Below are 17411 nucleotides of genomic sequence, written 5' to 3' on the forward strand. Positions count from 1 at the left end.
CCATTCAGAAAGTGTGCAAAAGAGAGTTAGTATTAATATTGGATTACTGAGCAGGCTACGACGACATCTCACACGACATATGCTTACTGTTTTGTTAAATGCATATGTAAATGCGGTGACCGATTATTGTCTGACAATATGGGGTCCCAGTAGAGTAGGTGACTTTACAAGAATACAAGCCAAAGTGAATCAACTGTTAGCTACCTATTGTTATCCAAAGTTAGCGAAATATTATACCAAAACTTACTGGAAATGTCAATTTGATAATACTACTGTAGCGAATGCAAGAGCAAGTTGCAAAAAGTCACATGCTGGCATAAATTATGATGATTTGTTAGAAAAATTTAACTTATTGTCGATTAAAGAGAGGCTAGAGTATTATGCTATATGGAATTTGTTCAAGATAAAAAAATATGGGAGTAATGTAAATGAATTTGATAATATGTATACATTAAACGAAACAGGGCATAGAACTAGGAGTTCGCAGAAAATGCACATAATAACGCACAGCTCTGTCATTTTTACGAATTCAGTGCGCTATTACTCAATTAAGTTATGGAATACTTTAGACGCGCAAATGCTACATGAACTTTTTAGTGAGAACATACATATATCAGGAAATGTACGAAGTCGTATCACGGAGTTTGTTATGAAAAAACGTACAAGTAACTTTGTTTAGATCATAAGGAAATACCACATTGTGTAGTTAATTTAGTTTCTTTACTCAATCTATTCTTTAGTGTTACTTGATGTAAACCAGTCATTAAATTGTACTGATCAAGGAATAACATGTGAATAAATGACTATCAATCAATCAATCAATCAAGAAATGGGACGGACAAGACAAATCAGTGTTGGTTATAAAAGCGAATTTAATGCAATGGAGCCTCTGTTACGGAGATGACAATACACATTTGTGAATCAAATATTCGTTGTGTCCACCGGATGCGGAAAGTGGAATGATGTGCAAATGTAAATATGTTTCGCTATTTTAAATATTTACTTCATTCAACAAGAGAGACTGTCACATCTCTATAAAGTACAGATAAGTACTTCTAACTGTGTACTGCATACCACAAAGGCCACGGATGAATACATAAATGTGTCTCAATTTTCACTTCTCATGATTCTGTACCAGAAAAATGAAAAGTGTGATAACAAACAGGAAATTCCATTCCATTGTCATGAAAAGAGATATGTTCTGGCAAATATTTGGTTTCCTGGCGTCTCCAAAACGGCATGTTTTATTGGTAGTACTTTTCCACAAAAGTGGACTGCATAATCTTAGTTTTTAGGAAAATAAATCCAGCCATAGTTGGATCTCATATATGACGATTCCGCATGAAATGAGACTGTCTTTCCCCGGAGAAAGTGTGACATCGCCATCCATCGAGAGTAAGCAGAGTAAAAAGGAAAACCAATGTGGCAAACTTGCGACTTTCACCAATCGAGAGCAGAGCGAGGGAACCAAACCATCAACGTTTTACGAGAAGAATTAACACATGTTGTCTGCTTACGCAATTCCATTTCATCATTCCAATTTCACGTCCTGCTGTAAATAAATGTGGTGTGTGGCGTTACAGAAGAATAGCAATAATGTACAACTTGAATGGAAGGCGAGAACAATAAACCAAGTTGTGGTACAGAATGCTGGGTCGTCGGATCTTGCTGCGCCCGTGTCGAATGGCGATAATGATGATGGGTGGCGGGAAGAAGACGATGTCGACATGTCGGATACCTTCCTCTGGCGGCTTGGCCCTTTGTGAGTAACTTAACCCGCTCTCTAATATTAGCCATGTGTGAAATGGTACAACCCTTTCCTGTGGGCAGGATATTAATAATACACCGTTCCTTGACTCCTTGTGTGTAGAAGTGTATGCATAATAATAAATGCAAAAAATGTGCGGCTGGGTGTCCCGCTCTCATGGTTTTATCCCTCCAATTCTTTGGAGTTCACTTTTTTTTAAAGTCGTGTCCAATCTTGTTCAGTTCCCTCCTCGGCTGCTACTTTTGTATCTGATAACTTTCAAAATAACTAAATTTTACTATTTATTTGACAATGGCAGTACCGTCCAACTTGACGATTTGCGTAGAGGGGAACATTGGAAGTGGCAAAACCACGTTTCTCCGACACTTTAAACAATTTCCGGAGATTTGTGTTTTGGATGAACCAATCTCAAAGTGGAGGGATGTGAGAGGTCACAACTTGTTGGTATGATATTTACAAATTAGTCATTATGATAAATTTAGTATGCGGTATGATCTGATTGTCATATAAAAACTGATATTAATAACTACTTTTATGTAGGACTTGATGTACAAAAATCCAAGCAAGTGGAGCTTATGTTTCCAATCGTATGTACAGTTGACCATGCTGGATCTTCACACAAAAGCGGTGACACAACCGTTCAAGATGATGGAGAGATCAATCTACAGTGCCAAGTACTTAATCTGCAAAATTTTCTTTATAATATTGTAATTAGTGCACGGGTTTCGATTCTAAATAAAATTCTTCTGAATTGCAGAAACTGCTTCGTAAAAAATCTGCACAACGAGGGGCTCATGGAGGATGCAGAATATACGGTTTTGACTGAATGGTTTGACTTTGCTCGGGAAACAATGCCCATGAAAGTTGATCTTATAGGTAATAATTTCCAATCATCGTCAAATACTAATAAAACATGATTTCAAATAATCACATTCCAATTTTGGTGATTAATAAAACTTGTGTTTTTTCTAATTCAGTGTACTTGAGAACAGACCCCGAGGTTGCGTACAAACGAATCGTCCAACGTGGTCGATTTGAAGAAACTGCAATCAAAATGGATTATCTGCAAAGCATCCATAATCTTCACGAAGACTGGGTATTTATAATTCATATAACATATACGACTTTACTGAAAATGTTTAAACATAACCTTCAATCCTTTAAAATTTCCACAAACTTATCAATTATTTGATTTTTTTTGTCGTAGCTGATCAATGAGAAGCACAACTTACCGTGTCCAGTGCTGACTCTTGATGCAAATCATGATCTCTCTAACATGGCCCCAAACTACTCACTTTGTGAAGAGACTATTTTTAGTAAACGAGTTGCTACTGCTGTGAACTGAAAAAAGTGCCTTGAAGTCGCAAATGCCATTTTCGTATATGTGAATGTGATTTCTTACATTTTCTATAAAAAGTTTCATGTTTGAATGCGATTCAGAATCTTTATCTTCTTGAAGACAGACAGTGCTTATAGTTTTAACTAGTGTTAAATAGTTTATTTAATAATCAAGTTTGTATGCACCAATATATATATAAATGATTTTAAGGTTTCTTTGAAAATTAATAACCACTGGGATACCTTTAAATACCAAAGGTGTCCGAAGTTAAGTAAGATAATACAGCTTTAAACAGTTATGAAAAAAGCAAACATCTATGCTGTTTTGAAATTGCATGTATATTTTGTAATATATTAAGAATTATATTTCACTGCGTTACCAGCCTGTATAACTTTTCTAAAACATAGCTTCCTAAGTCGACTTACAATGCATGCATCTTTTATATACCTGATCCCTGTTAACAGCCCTACTTAATAAATTGTTCTTGTTATTTTCCATTGCAATTCACACTTCATTCTATTCACTGACAACGCACTTCCGAGTTTTTAAGGAGATCGAATTACAACCAAGCATAGCAGTACACAATTAGTGGCATGCACATGTACATATGACAAGGCAAGAAGTGATAAGACGCACTACAAAACTATTGCCACTAATCGTAAGTGGTTGCTATGAAAAACTGCAAATTGTCTGTGTACTAATCAATTCTGGAAGAACTTTCAAAGTAGGTCATTCATGCGTTGGCATAATTTGTATAATCCAAATTACGATCGAAATCATCCTACACAAGGCAAAGCGTTTAGCATCGTGAACGCATAATACTAATTACGCATGGTATTACTTACATAATTTATTTAAATTTACTAATTCATAATGGTTACATTTATCAAGACATGCAAATTTGTTAACAATGTCATTAAAAATGAAAAAGTTTTAAATATAATAGATTTCGTTGAATTTTTTTCCTGGTGGAAGGGTTCCCAGCATTGAAGCTATATTCCCACGTTGAACTGCAATGCTTAATCGCTGGAGGAGAAAGATTGTGGAGCGTGGTTCTCCAGTCGTGGCAGCGATCCGTTGACCAATGTCTTTAATAAAAGATAATCCCTCTTGCCCCTATATACCTGTCGTCTCAATTGCAACGGGCATAAAAATGAAGCGGTCCTCGAGAAAAGCGTAATATCGTCTCTTTTTGTCTTCTGCTTTGGTAGCAGCAGCGCCTTGGTGCCGGATTGTGTTGGGGAGATGACTAGGGGCGTAGGTATCCACACAGGTAAAATCCCAAACCAGAGATTTTCCTCTTGCCCAGGGGACGAGGGTCAAACCGTCGGGATGCTTTCCGTCTTGGTGGGAGCATCCGGCCGGCTCTAAAATGCAGGGGACTTCGGCGGAACGCAAAGCTCTCGCGATCACGTCATTAGCGGCAGCATGGCGTGACCACCGCCCAGCACTTCGCCTGCAGGAGAGACCATGATAGCCTCGCGAGTTGACCTGAATTCCACAAGGGCAGGTGTGGGGTTGACAGATGTCGCAACCCAAACGAAGGGAGATTGCGACGCGAAAAGCCTCATTTGAAAAAAGGGTACCAAGTTGGGGGGACGGAACAGAGTTGAGCCAGGCCCCGGCAAATTTGTCGCGTAGTGCTCTATAGCGGGCAGTGTCTTCTGGAGTTGAAGCGTCAAGCAAAAGTTGGGACACAGTGACGTCCAGAATTGGACGCTCCCATGCGCCCTGGACTCCTCTGACAGTTTCGGGGGGTAGTTCCGTGGGTCCAAAGGCGGACCATTCCTGCTCTCCCTCTTGCATGGCGATGTCATGTATTACTTACATAGTTCGTATGCCATTCATTCATACAGCAAATCATGTCTGATGATTACATACTGGCGTTTTGTTGCACATTTTGCTTGGAAGATTCAACCTGTTGTGTGAACAATGAGGAAAAGTAGCGGTGGTTGGTGGTGAGAGTGCTCTGACGGGGGATCAGTGTGGTCTATCTTCTATCGGCTCCCGGCTCCACATTGACAGCCAGTGAAAAAGGAAGCACCAAAAAACGACCCACCACACCGAACAACGAACTCTCTCATTCCCATCCACAAATTCGCGATTATTTATTGCAAACAATATATTTACCGTTTAATCTAAAAAAAGGACCGGGCGGAAACCGGAATTGCTTAGTTATAACACCACCACACCCGTTTTTGGTAAGTCAAAAAAACTCCTTTACTCTTCATTCTATTCATTTACTAGCAGATGTAGAATTGCACATTGATTACGAGGAAGTTAAATTAGTTTACCAATGATTTATTTATACCAAATATTTTTAAGATGAAAATCAAAAATTTTTGATTGTGGTAAATTTTCACAATTTAATATTTAGTACTTAATATATTTTTGCGTTATGTGTTTAACTTTGTTGGTTATAAAATCCGGTAGTGTCATTTATTGTTGCAAATATCACGGAATTATTCACACTTGTTGTTGCCTAATACATGGTACGTGCATGAGATCAAAGATGTGAGGGGTGAGTCATTCAGGCTGGCCAAGGTAGCGCAGGTCGCGTTGTCGTCATTTTCAATTTTTTATGGACAATTTGTATGGACAATGGACAAGCCGTTATTACTTGCACCGATTCAATGATAAAAAAATACTCGATCAATTTCCGTCTCAACATAGGGTAATGAACATATTGGCATGCATACATGAAGTATATACATTATATGCATGCATTAGGTTAGCCATATATAATAAATTTGAATCTAGATCATTCGGACAATTAGGTACCCTTGACCGCTTTTCTCAAGTTTTCTTGTACATACAAGGTTGAGGTTGTGAAAGCAAAGAAAGCTCACTCGTGTTTCGCATTATTAAACCATCAACGTCACCGGGCGTGCACTTGACTTTGCACACAGCAATTTATCACACGAGTCGTGCGGGGAAAGTTTTCCTCCTACTTTCACCTAAGAAATGTGCATGTTTTCATTACTTACTTACACTAAATCTGCCAGTTTGTTGTACTCGTTCATTCACCATCATACCTTGTTCATGTAGTACATAATTGCTTCAAAGTCAAGTGGTAGGATTGCATTGATGTATGCATGCATGTCTGGCTTTTAGTTATATCACATTATTGCTCGGCTGGTATTCGAAATATTGCAAAGCTAGCACCCCGCATTGCATAAAGAGAAGCAATAATATTTATAACCCTATTTCGTATGGCCATTCGAATTCGAACCCTTTATTGCTTCGACCGCTGCCATTTATACATATTACTAGTTAACCCTCATAGAATTTGTCAGTCGAGGGCTGGGCATTTGCGAATCAACATCTCGTTTAAAGATTCTTGGGACAAAAGCAAAAATCAGGATGGACTACGAATGTGCTACGGAGATTATGTATCTTCCACAGCTTCCCCCTTCTCCCGTTAATATATTTGATTCTGACCCTGAAACACTTGAAACGCCATATGGTGCAATTCGAAAGTGTGATTGTGCTTGTTGCAAATATTATTGTAATTGTGTCGATTCATTTTATGCAGAAAAAAAGAGTCCCTATCCACCCTACTATCCTAACATGGCTGTCAACGTCTTTGCCACAAATGTTACTTCTGAAAATCTCAGCCGCCATGACATGTTATCATGGGTTAACAACTCCCTGGAAGCGACTTTCAGTAAAATTGAAGAACTTTGTACTGGAGCTGCATATTGCCAGTTTATGGATATGTTATTCCCTGGTAAGTAAAAGAGTAAGAATATGGTTTTCAATTATCATATCATAAACTAGCATAATGTAAATGATTTTTTTCAGGATGTGTAAATCTGAAGAAAGTGAAGTTCACAACCAAGTTAGGTAAGTGTTTATATAATAGTGTAGTCAATAGAAATGAACTGTAAGTAGTAAGTAGAACAACCACGATTGCTTGACATTTAGTATCTAGGTAACTCTTGTGTCTTTTAACGGTTGCGACAAATGGTGGAGTTACAAATAAAATAATTATTTTTTAAATCGTTGGTACACGTCCCATGGTCGTGTGTACCAACGACTTTGACCTTTAATAACTTTTGAATGGGCAGACATAGAGATTTAATTCGTTAAGATGAAATCATCGTAATTTTTAGCTTGATTTTTTAAGATCAAAATCTCGAGGGTACTATTTCGAAAATTAAATTTGAAATCCCAGTGTGCAGCGTTTGTTTAGCCCGAGTCAGGGTCAGTGTCAGCTTCTAAACTTTAGTCAGACGACCTGCACCAACTACTATTCGTAATCGGCAAAAATGTTCCCACAATCCAGCATGCAAAATTTCAGCTCCTTGACCAATTTTAAAACCAGTACGGGTCTCAGTCTTCTGGGCTGGGCCCACAAAAATATTCATATTCGATGAATATGAACATTATTCATATTCTTTAGTCTGATGTGCCCTTACCCATGATACCGAATTTTATTTTTATTCTACCAATATAAAAAGCAGCGTGGGTCACCTTGTTAAATCTCTGTGGAAAAAATCTTAATATTTAGTTCATATTTTTCAATCTGGTCTACCCCCACGGGGTCGTGCCAAATTTCAGTCTTCTACGAGTGTCTAATTTCATCTTTTTAATACAATTTTTGAAAATCGATATGGGTCACCCCCTTAAAGGTCCCTCCACATAAAAATGGTACCAATTTCAATTCATATTCTTTCATCAGGGGCCATTAGCAATCTCTGCACTAATTTCAGCTCGATGGATAATTTTCAAAAATCGGTATGGTATCGGGTCCCTCCAGTCGGAAATTTTCCCAATTTAAATTCATATTTTTCAATTAGACACCATTAGCAATCTCAATGCCAGTTTACAGCTTTCAACGAGAATTTTGAAATACTCCACCCACCCAGATGACCACCACAGGTCAACCACTTAATTGATTTCGCCCATCTTCAAACTTAACTCCTCATTTGTCACATACTACATGTATACCAAATTTAAAGTCGCTAGGCCGAGTTTAACGAAAGTTATCGTAAAATGATCGGACGGACAGACAGACGGACATGACGGTTACAAAATTACATTTCCAAAACTGTAACCAATGGCATATTTTCAACAATTTTTAGTTTTCTAAAAATGAAAATTTATTTTGTAACTCGGCCATTTGTCGTAACCTTATAGATTGATAAAGTGTCAAATAATCTTGTAGAACAACTACTAATGAATGTTTTCTTTTCAGAACATGAATACATTCAAAACTTTAAAGTTCTCCAGGCGTCCTTTAAGAAAATGGAGGTTGAAAAGGTAAACTACTTGCTATCACGACTTTCACCTGACCATACCAACCATGCGTACATATCAAATTTACCAGGAAATGATTGAGCTTTTTACTCAATTTTTCACAGGTTATTCCAGTTGACAAGTTGGTAAAGGGGCGATTCCAAGATAATTTCGAGTTTGTTCAATGGTTTAAAAAGTTCTTTGATGCAAACTACAAAGGTGATCAATATCACGCCTTAGAAGCTCGCGGAGGGTTACCTTTAGGAACTGCCTCACCTGCAGGTGGGAAACCTATGCACCGTGTGGTACCAACTACACAGATTGCCACCAGAACAAAACCTGCCGCTCCAGCTCCTCGTAATACCATAATAATCAAAATACACATTTCTTAACCCAATAATTGATTGGTACGTGTGTATAATGTTGATAAAATTTTAACAGCCCGTCAAGTCATGAATAATCCTCCTGCAGCACTTCGCCCACAACCTGCAGCTGCCGCTCGAACGTCAATTGGGAGCAATTCTAATCGGTCTCCCAGCAATGCACAAATGGATGAACTAGCATCGCAGGTGAACCTTTTATAAATCAGATAATTATTAGTTTTCACCACTTATTTATTTTGAATTGTTTGTTGGTGTGTTTAATTTAGTTGGCAGAAACAAAGCTCAATCTTGAGGGTCTTGAGAAGGAAAGAGATTTCTATTTCGGGAAATTGCGTGACATTGAGATATATTGTCAGGAACAAGATGGGTGTGAGAGCAACCCCGTCCTTCAGCGAATTCTTGAAATTTTGTACGCTACAGAGGTGGGTGTGAGTAAAAGTTTCATTGTACATATATCTTTATGATAAGTGCATGGGGTAACCAAGTTTACATAACTTCCACTCTTCAGGATGGATTTGCCGCACCCGAGGATGGAGAAGTTCCAATGCCATCAAATGGAGAAGGAGAAGAGTTGGAAGAGTATTGAATTGACGGCTGAAATTTAATCCGCAAGCGCAAGGCAATAATCTCATTTAATGGATTCTACCATATTTATTACGATGGAATGAAAATTTAGTCTATCTGATCGTCCACTTAAAATCGAACTTATTTCAGTACATTTTCATGTTTTTAACATTTACCAAAATTTTATTTTCAAAATTTTTCGTTTTGCATAAAAATATAATACCATGATCTTAATACAAATATTTTTATCTTATCAAGTATGCAAGCAACTCATTTTAAGCACATGGGATTTATATTGAGCAATCTAAAAGGAGAAAGATGTAAGCGAAGTTGCCAATGTATTGAACCTTTGTACCTTTCACGGGGGACTAGTATAATACTAGTAGTATTGACTCTGTGTGTGCCGGATTGTCATATACAATCATACATGTGAATAGTTTGTAATGCAAAATATACTCTTAAATCTTATTTATAACAACCCTAAGTCTGATTCTAAGTGTCGAGATGGGAAAGCTTTTAATAACCAAATATTAGTGTAATACTTAATTCATAATTTGGTCTGCAGAAGTTAATTTTTAGCGAGTTACCTTACCAAATGAGTAATTAATTGTTTGTGCCCTATATATTGTCTCGCATCAGAGGAGTTAGAGTGAAAGTGAATGAAGAGTATATTATGATTTTTGTGCGAATGACCAGAGAAAAATAATGCAAACTACTTATATATATATTATATGAATTTGCTGTTCAACTAGAATATTTTTGGACATCATAATCAGGTAGTTTAAGTTTAGACATGATATCAACAAAGACGGACCTGAATATCGACATGCCTTATAAATATATTTTTTAAGTCATGAGATTTAAGAATCTAACATGGTTTATTTGTAAGGTGTCAGCTCTGATCATTTTAGCGCAGAAAAAAAATGCTCGCTAGGTTAATCTCGGAAGTAGGTGAAAAATTTACCATTACTAATGTCATATCTAATATAATTCAGCAAATAAACTTTGGTTTTCAAGAACGTTTACAGTATTATTTCATTTCAAGTTTCACATGTGTCTTGCATGTCAAGTTATTTGTAGAATAACCTAGGTCACACCTTGCGTAGCATGAAAGTGAATGGATAAAATTTCGCATGAATATAAATATATGTGTACATATATACATACATTATTAAGCTGTTATTTCACAAGGTCAAGTATCCAATAACTCAACTCTCCTCTACTGCATGAATTAGGTCACGCCTGATTTTATTACATGTTTAAGTACATTCCAGGTTTATTAATATATACCAGTCAAGTCATTATGTAACACACACTTAGGCTTTTTTAAGAGCTTTTTCCTGAATTTTGTGACATTCAGAATGTATTTGGTCATAATGGGGCTGGAGGATTTCACGAACCGTATTCATGTACTCCGTAATCCTTTTGTTGTACGTTTTTACGTCATATCCGGCCATTCCTGAATGTACATGAATGAAAAGTAGACATTTACATTTATGTGAATTTTCTACTTCTAACAATTTTTATGATAGCTTTTCTAGAATACTTTCTAAGAACCGTGAAACCAACCTGGTTGTTCCATTTCAGTTACAGCCAATAAATCCGCAACGCTAATCTGTTTTCCTCCTCCAATGAAGGGTCCATCTTTAAGCCATATATCTGTAATTTCGTCCAAGGCTGTTTCCAACCCTTTTTCAAATTTAGACAATTTCTGTTCATTTACAGGCTGCTTAAACGTTCTTGGGATGACGTAGCCCGTTTGAAAGTACATAGAACCGTAAGATCTGAGGTTCAAATGTTGCCAAGCCATGTATGCATCTATTCTGGCTTGCAATTCGCTCTCCTTTGGATACCAGTGGTCGGGAACGGAGAAAGTTCTTGACAAGTAACGCAGAATCGCCACACTGGTAAAAAAAACATGGTCCAATTAAACTGGGCAAGCAGGAGTGACATATAAATGTAGTACGAATCGAGGATTGGCCTTGGAATTTTGATTTATTAGAAACTGATTGAGACTTGGCTTTCCATTTCATAATCACCAAAAATGATGGATTGTAGTCCATACATTAGAAAACTTCATGCACATACTGAACTTATTCTTAGAACTGTATGCATAGCTCCGAGCAGCCTAACCACAAAAGGGAATGCTCAAAGTGGGGAAAGTGCAAAGCAGTAATGACCATGAAATTTAGATGTTACAAAGTAATTTCATTGCATGAGAAATGGAAGGGAAAGTTCCAAAGTGCTATATCAAATGTGCATACCTCTCGGTGAGTAGGAATCCATCATGGGAAATCACAGGAACCTTCTGAAATGGGTTGACCTTCTTGTACTCCTCTCGTTTATGCTCCCCTGCACTCAAAGAAAGCATAAACACAAATATCTTGGTACAATTATGAGTCTCAGTGGCAAGTAGAAATTCAGTAGATTTGCGATAAGCTGCACGACATGTCGTCTGGAGAAAGCGAACCAAGGTTTTGTTACATTTTAAATCTGCTACCTTTAATCAGGTCCACCACATGCTCTTGAAAAGGTATGGAATTTGCACGGCAGAAGAGCAAGAGAGCTCGTGCTGGTTGAGACAACGGATGCACGTACAGTTTCAAACTCATTTCTTCTTTGTTATTAGGTTTTATTTATACGGATTCCAGACTTGTGCAAATTTGTAAATAAATTATTTATATGCATGCAGGTAGGTTGAGTTGGAGTGCCAATGTTTTGACATTGGCACAAAGTCCACTCCATTTGCACAAATGAAACGAGTACGTAATGATCGATGGATTCAGTGTATACAAACATCCATGGTGTTAGCAAGTTACTAACACCATGTACATGTTACACCGTGTTACACCATTGGGAAAGTCAAAAGTGGAATGAGAGAATTGGACACAAGAGTTTTATTATAAGTTTTATAAGTTTTATTATAGTGGTGAAAGCTAAACACCGTAATCCTGAGGATGAGATAATTAATGAATAATTTTATTTTTATTTTACCCAGAGATGAGTTTTTTTTTAAATTTTAGTCGTTTTAATTCTTTTGAGGCAAAAAAAACTTCAGATGCACATTGTATTAGCCCGAAATAATTACGGTCATGAAGTAAATCTGTTCGACGCTCATGATCATTTTATTGGATCCATCCCCATCCGATTAAATGGTTTTAATGCAAGCGAAACATTTTTTCTTCACTTTGCATCATGTTTCCATTAAAGCTATCATTAGTTAGGTTTCATATCTAGATGGACTTTTCATGTATGAAACTAAATTGGCTGAAAAATGAGTAACTTTTATGTGCATGTAAATTCTAAAGTGGATGCAGTTATATAAATTAATCAGTTGAAATCTGAGTGGAGTGCAAGAAAGTATTTGTAATTTTTGGAATATTTATTACAGTTTATTGAGCCTTCCAAATATAAATTAGGACTACGGCCTACGGGATTTCCCCTTACAACCTTTTCTTACAAATATTTTTCTGCCATACTTATGGAAGTTGTGGATATTCATTGGTTTGTATTTATTATCCTAAAACGCCAGAATAAAATTACTTTGAAAGAAATAGTACTTTGTCATTATTTGCGCAAAAATAGAAATTTGTAGAGCTTTTGTGATTCCATCTTCACTAAAGTTTGGCTTTTGCTTGAAGTTTGTAGACAAAAACGTGAGCATCGTCATAGTGCGGTTGCAGTTTTGCTTTCACTGCACTCACGTATGCTGCAATTTTAGGGTGACCTTTGTACACATCGTATCCAGCCATTCCTATTCACAGGAGAAAATGGTATCAACATTTATCCTCATTTTATTTAGCCATTATTCGTTCTGGATGACCTGGTTGTTCTAGTTCAGTGGTGGCCAGTAAATCTGCAACGCTCAATTCTTTCCCTGCGATGAATGGGTTTTCTTTAAGCCAGATATTCTCAATTACACCCAACACATCATCAAGTTGTTTTCCGAAGGTTTTTAAGTTATCCTCATTGACGGGGAGCCCCATCATGGGGTTGATGATTTTAGTTCGAAAGTACATGCTGCCAAAAGCCCTGAGGTTGAGGTGCTGCCACGCCATGTATTCGTCCACTCGGGCCTGTTTCTGGCTGTCCTTCGGATACCAGTGGTCCGCCACAGGGAACGTTCGACAAAGGTAACGCAAAATGCTGACGCTGCAGTTACATAAACCCACAAGTTACCCTTCGCACGAAATTAGGATACAATTTCAAGGAGAAACGCATAGTAAATGCATATGTGCACACCTTTCAGCCAGCTTAAATCCATCATTATCAATTGCCGGAACCTTCTTGAAGGGATTGACATTGGCAAAGTCCTTAGAAAGGTGTTCGCCTGTGAAATTTTATGGTTTAAGTTTTTAGCAACCCATTTATTTCGAATAATTTCAGTACGAAATAAATCTCATATTCCTCTCACCTTTACGAAGGGCCACTGGCACCTCTTCTACGGGGATAATCTTGGCATTGCTTCTTAGAAATATGAGAAGGGCCCGAGAGGGTTGTGACATGGCATCGTAGTAAAGCTTTACCACCATTTTGGAAAGTACCTTTTCACTTTCACTTTAAAATAAAAATAAAAATTAAAGTTCAGAGAGCAGATGATTTTCTGAATGGGCTTCTTCGTGACAACAAGATAACCAATGCCGTCTCTGTTATGCAGAATTCATGTATGTATGCAATGTGTATGGGAGAGATTTAGCAAGTCGAGCAAAATACTGGATTTGTAATAAACATCATCAGATCACCGGCCATCGGGTGATGAAGGTCGTTTACTATCCAAGTTCGGGGCTGAGACTCGGCAATGCTGTTGACTGTATCGCAATGACTCTGTGTACAAAGTTGACTGAATGATTTATCATGGAGTTTTTAACCTCAAATATTTGAATGAATATGAACCACTTTAGTCCATGCAAAGTGTAATACGCAGAAGGGATGATAGTTGGTTTTCAGTATTTATTCTCCAACAGCAGCAATAAAATGATTTAAGTGAGATGTATTTGTAAATATGTAAGTACAATTTAAGATTATTTATGGTCTGAAACAATTAGTTTATTAACAATTAAACGAGAAGAAATCCTAAACAAAATTCATGTTTATGTAGGATATAATGTAAAACGAATAAAACATAAATAATCACATAATCTATGCTAAAGGTCATGTTAAGGAATAAGATTTTACAAAACCAGCAGTTGACAGTGTAGCAAGAATTACATATTAAAGAAGACCGCAGTTTCTATTATAAGTTAACACGCAAGTAGGTGTACATCAGAATGTAATAATTAATAATTTAATTAGCTGGTTTTACAAAGTCTAAAAAGGTATATATGCTATGACACCTAAAAATATAAAAACAAATGCTTGATTTTGATATTTTGAGATTAGCTACCACTGACAGTGACAGTTGTCGTGTGGCTTTGAATAGTTTGGCTACGTCGTATGTCATAGAGTTCAAATAATCCTTCATGTTTGGCTAAAGTAAATCTATAGTCTTGTTCTGAAGGAGGAGGGCTGAGCCTTAAGACAGGGCCAACAACTGCAAGAACATAATGTATTTAACTTAAGAACAACGAACCATTTGTCTGTAAATAAAGTGTAATGCAATTAACTTACGGGAAGTGGAGTAAAAACCATCAGGTAACTCGGCAGCAACGTCGTCCTCTTCGTCATTATCTGCTGGAACCACTTGAATTCTTTCAATACTACCATTTTCACTTTCCATCACTGCTTCAGCCACAGCCTTTGACAAATCAGTTTGGTTAACTGTAATTAAGTCAGAGTGTTGCTCTAGGCCTTCAGCCAGCTCGTCATGTTTTTCTATTTTCGACGGCTTCTGTTCTCCGGGTACCGGGCTCTCTGCCTGTCGCTTCCCTTGGCGTCGAGTAGAAATTGGTTGGACTTGGAGTTTGGAAGAAGAGGAAGCTTCACCACCACTCCCTTTCCGGGGAGACGAGCCGGGCTCAACTGTTTTATTTGGAGACATACTTCCGGGAACTCTACTTCGAGTACTGGGAGTTTTGGCAACAACACCCTCGTCAATTCGTTGAGTTTCCTCCTCAGAAAAGTCATGCTTGTTACTCTGACCTTTACGGTTCAACCAATCTTTATAAGCGGTGGGAAAATCTACAATTACAGTTGGTGCATCAAGTTCAGGGTTAACAAAATACCCTACAATCGGCTCTTTGTTTCCCTTAATATGGATTTTATGTTTGATGGAATCTCCGCTCTAATGTAAAAAACAAGAAATGCATTGCTTACTCATATTTACCACAGCATACTATAGGTTTACGATTAATTATGCCTTGGTTAATTTATTTACCTTTTCTGACGGAGGAAAATCTAGGTTCGCATCTTTAGGTATGGTCAAAGTTAAAATGGTTTGGTCAGAGAAAGCTACACAGATATCTTCTTGACGGATATAGGCATACTTGGAGTTACCAGATTCTTCTGTAATATTTCTAAAGCTTTGTTCTAACCACTGAAAACATTAGACACATATTTAAGCGACGTATTATCCATAGAAGGTTAAACTTAAACTAAAATGCTTACACCGCGATGTTTATCAACATCTTTTTCTATTTGATCTAATCTTCGAACTTCGTCTTTTAGCCTTTCTACCCGAGCCACAAATTCTTCTGTGTTTGTACCCGGACTTGCTCCTCTAAAATAAAAAATAAAATACAAACGGTAAGTTAACATTGCACACCACTCTTTAGTCAAAACACAATCTTTTGCACTCATCAATACAGACATTTGATACATTAGCTTATAATTAATTAATTAATATAGTATACAATGACTGTGATATTTTCAGTTCACTTACTTCCATTGAATGGCGTTCTTTGTTTTCTTTTCTATAAGTCCAATACCTTCAAGAACATTTGTAATATCATAAATTCTACGTTTTTGACGAACTGCAAGGATGTCGGCAGCCTGAAATAAAAAAATTACCAAATAAAATGGGTCAATTCGAAATTGATTTTAGCAGCAATGAAGTAAGAGATTCGAAATGGACAATGGACATCCAATGGTCCTTTACAATACGAGTTCTGAATATTTATTTGGGGATTCCCTGGCTATCAATGTCCCTTCCAATAATAACGTTGCTTTTACGGAAGAATATTTGGATGATATGAAATGATTTAATTGTTTACTACGGATTTAATTTAACACTTACTGATTTTCGCTAAATAAAGTGGCGTGAACAACGAATTTGTGAAAAAGGGAAAACGAATTTCTTACCCCGTCAAATCCCATTATGCCAATTATTAAAAATTGTTTCTTACCTGCAAGGCCAAGAATGACTGTAATCAAAAATTCGGAAATTCAAACTGAAATATGGCGTCCAATAAAGCAATGGGAACATACCCAATTATTTAAATATATATGAGTTTTGGAACACCACTTCAAAGAGGCTACATACAAATTTAGAGCTATTCAATTTTAAGTGCTCATCATTATTAACAATTTTGTGAATTTATCATCAAAATAAATAAATACGATCCAACTTTTCCTATATTTCCCACTTTTATAGGAACCCCAACGAAACAAAAAACTCCTCTTACTCCTTGAAATGGCGTAAATGTCATACATATTTTGAAATACTTTATGCCAAAATGGGATTGAAAACAAAAAACCGGGTTTCGGAAATCAATTTTTCAAACCAGACTTTCCGCCTCCCATTTTGGCATGAAATTCAACCTCCGGCGGCAGTATCACCTCCGCTTTATTTATTTACCTTACCTCTTTTAAGTCAAGGACACCGTCCTTGGCTTTTTGGAGCAGAGTAACGAATCTGGTGGTCAAGAGACCCAGCGACTTTTCATATCGACTTCCAGGGGTCACGGGAGGAGCGGTCACGGGAGTTTGAATTGGTGCGTCCGCCATGTTCACCATCATCTGAAGCAAACAAATGGGTTGGTTGGGTTTTTGGTGGTAGAGAAATACACAAGGAGGAAGCAGCAGCGAGCTTTTTTGCCTCCGCCGTAGTTCAAGTTAAATTTGCCTGGCTTCCTGCGCTTATCAGAAACAACGGGCTTGTGCCGTAGCTCCCACCAATTTTCAACAACAATTTTGTTTTATTGTCCCACAAAGTACGACAACGTGATCCGCTCCTGTAAAA

At 37.3% G+C, this 17411-nt stretch overlaps 5 protein-coding genes across 7 annotated transcripts; 2 read left to right on the forward strand and 3 right to left on the reverse strand.

Annotated features, from left to right (window-relative positions):
- Nucleotides 1-1434: 1434 nt before the first annotated feature.
- Nucleotides 1435-3610, forward strand: LOC110842433 (deoxynucleoside kinase). Its single transcript, XM_022088177.2, has 6 exons — nt 1435-1762; nt 2067-2212; nt 2309-2442; nt 2526-2644; nt 2746-2864; nt 2976-3610. Exons 1-6 carry the CDS (start codon nt 1648-1650, stop codon nt 3111-3113), a joined length of 771 nt encoding a protein of 256 aa, XP_021943869.1. The 5' UTR covers nt 1435-1647; the 3' UTR covers nt 3114-3610.
- Nucleotides 3611-5168: 1558 nt separating this feature from the next.
- LOC110842432 (microtubule-associated protein RP/EB family member 1) lies at nt 5169-10314 on the forward strand. Of its 2 annotated transcripts, none has more exons than XM_022088175.2 (8): nt 5169-5308; nt 6643-6837; nt 6912-6953; nt 8308-8372; nt 8474-8705; nt 8790-8917; nt 8998-9159; nt 9240-10314. In XM_022088175.2, exons 2-8 carry the CDS (start codon nt 6678-6680, stop codon nt 9315-9317), a joined length of 867 nt encoding a protein of 288 aa, XP_021943867.1. In that variant the 5' UTR covers nt 5169-5308; nt 6643-6677; the 3' UTR covers nt 9318-10314. The 2 variants fall into 2 exon arrangements, with proteins under 2 accessions (XP_021943867.1, XP_021943868.1); XM_022088176.2 differs by having other exon boundaries at nt 8998-9153.
- Nucleotides 10315-10515: 201 nt separating this feature from the next.
- Nucleotides 10516-12055, reverse strand: LOC110842434 (glutathione S-transferase theta-1). Its single transcript, XM_022088178.2, has 4 exons — nt 11796-12055; nt 11560-11647; nt 10865-11199; nt 10516-10754 (listed from the first exon to the last, which is right to left on the reverse strand). Exons 1-4 carry the CDS (start codon nt 11905-11907, stop codon nt 10612-10614), a joined length of 678 nt encoding a protein of 225 aa, XP_021943870.1. The 5' UTR covers nt 11908-12055; the 3' UTR covers nt 10516-10611.
- A 603-nt stretch (nt 12056-12658) lies between these two features.
- Nucleotides 12659-14062, reverse strand: LOC110841837 (glutathione S-transferase theta-1). The gene is made up of 4 exons (XM_022087536.2): nt 13710-14062; nt 13538-13625; nt 13119-13447; nt 12659-13049 (listed from the first exon to the last, which is right to left on the reverse strand). The coding sequence occupies exons 1-4, from the start codon at nt 13825-13827 to the stop codon at nt 12913-12915; spliced, it is 672 nt and encodes a 223-aa protein (XP_021943228.1). The 5' UTR covers nt 13828-14062; the 3' UTR covers nt 12659-12912.
- Nucleotides 14063-14316: 254 nt separating this feature from the next.
- On the reverse strand, nt 14317-17386 carry LOC110841835 (transcription factor E2F5). Of its 2 annotated transcripts, XM_022087533.2 has the most exons (7): nt 17033-17386; nt 16576-16593; nt 16113-16222; nt 15839-15950; nt 15609-15767; nt 14903-15515; nt 14317-14825 (listed from the first exon to the last, which is right to left on the reverse strand). In XM_022087533.2, exons 1-7 carry the CDS (start codon nt 17186-17188, stop codon nt 14671-14673), a joined length of 1323 nt encoding a protein of 440 aa, XP_021943225.1. In that variant the 5' UTR covers nt 17189-17386; the 3' UTR covers nt 14317-14670. The 2 variants fall into 2 exon arrangements, with proteins under 2 accessions (XP_021943225.1, XP_021943226.1); XM_022087534.2 differs by lacking the exon at nt 16576-16593.
- Nucleotides 17387-17411: the final 25 nt, after the last annotated feature.

The sequence above is a fragment of the Folsomia candida genome, unplaced genomic scaffold, assembly GCF_002217175.1.
Source record: "Folsomia candida strain VU population unplaced genomic scaffold, ASM221717v1 Fcan01_Sc001, whole genome shotgun sequence".
Lineage (NCBI taxonomy): Eukaryota > Metazoa > Arthropoda > Collembola > Entomobryomorpha > Isotomidae > Folsomia > Folsomia candida.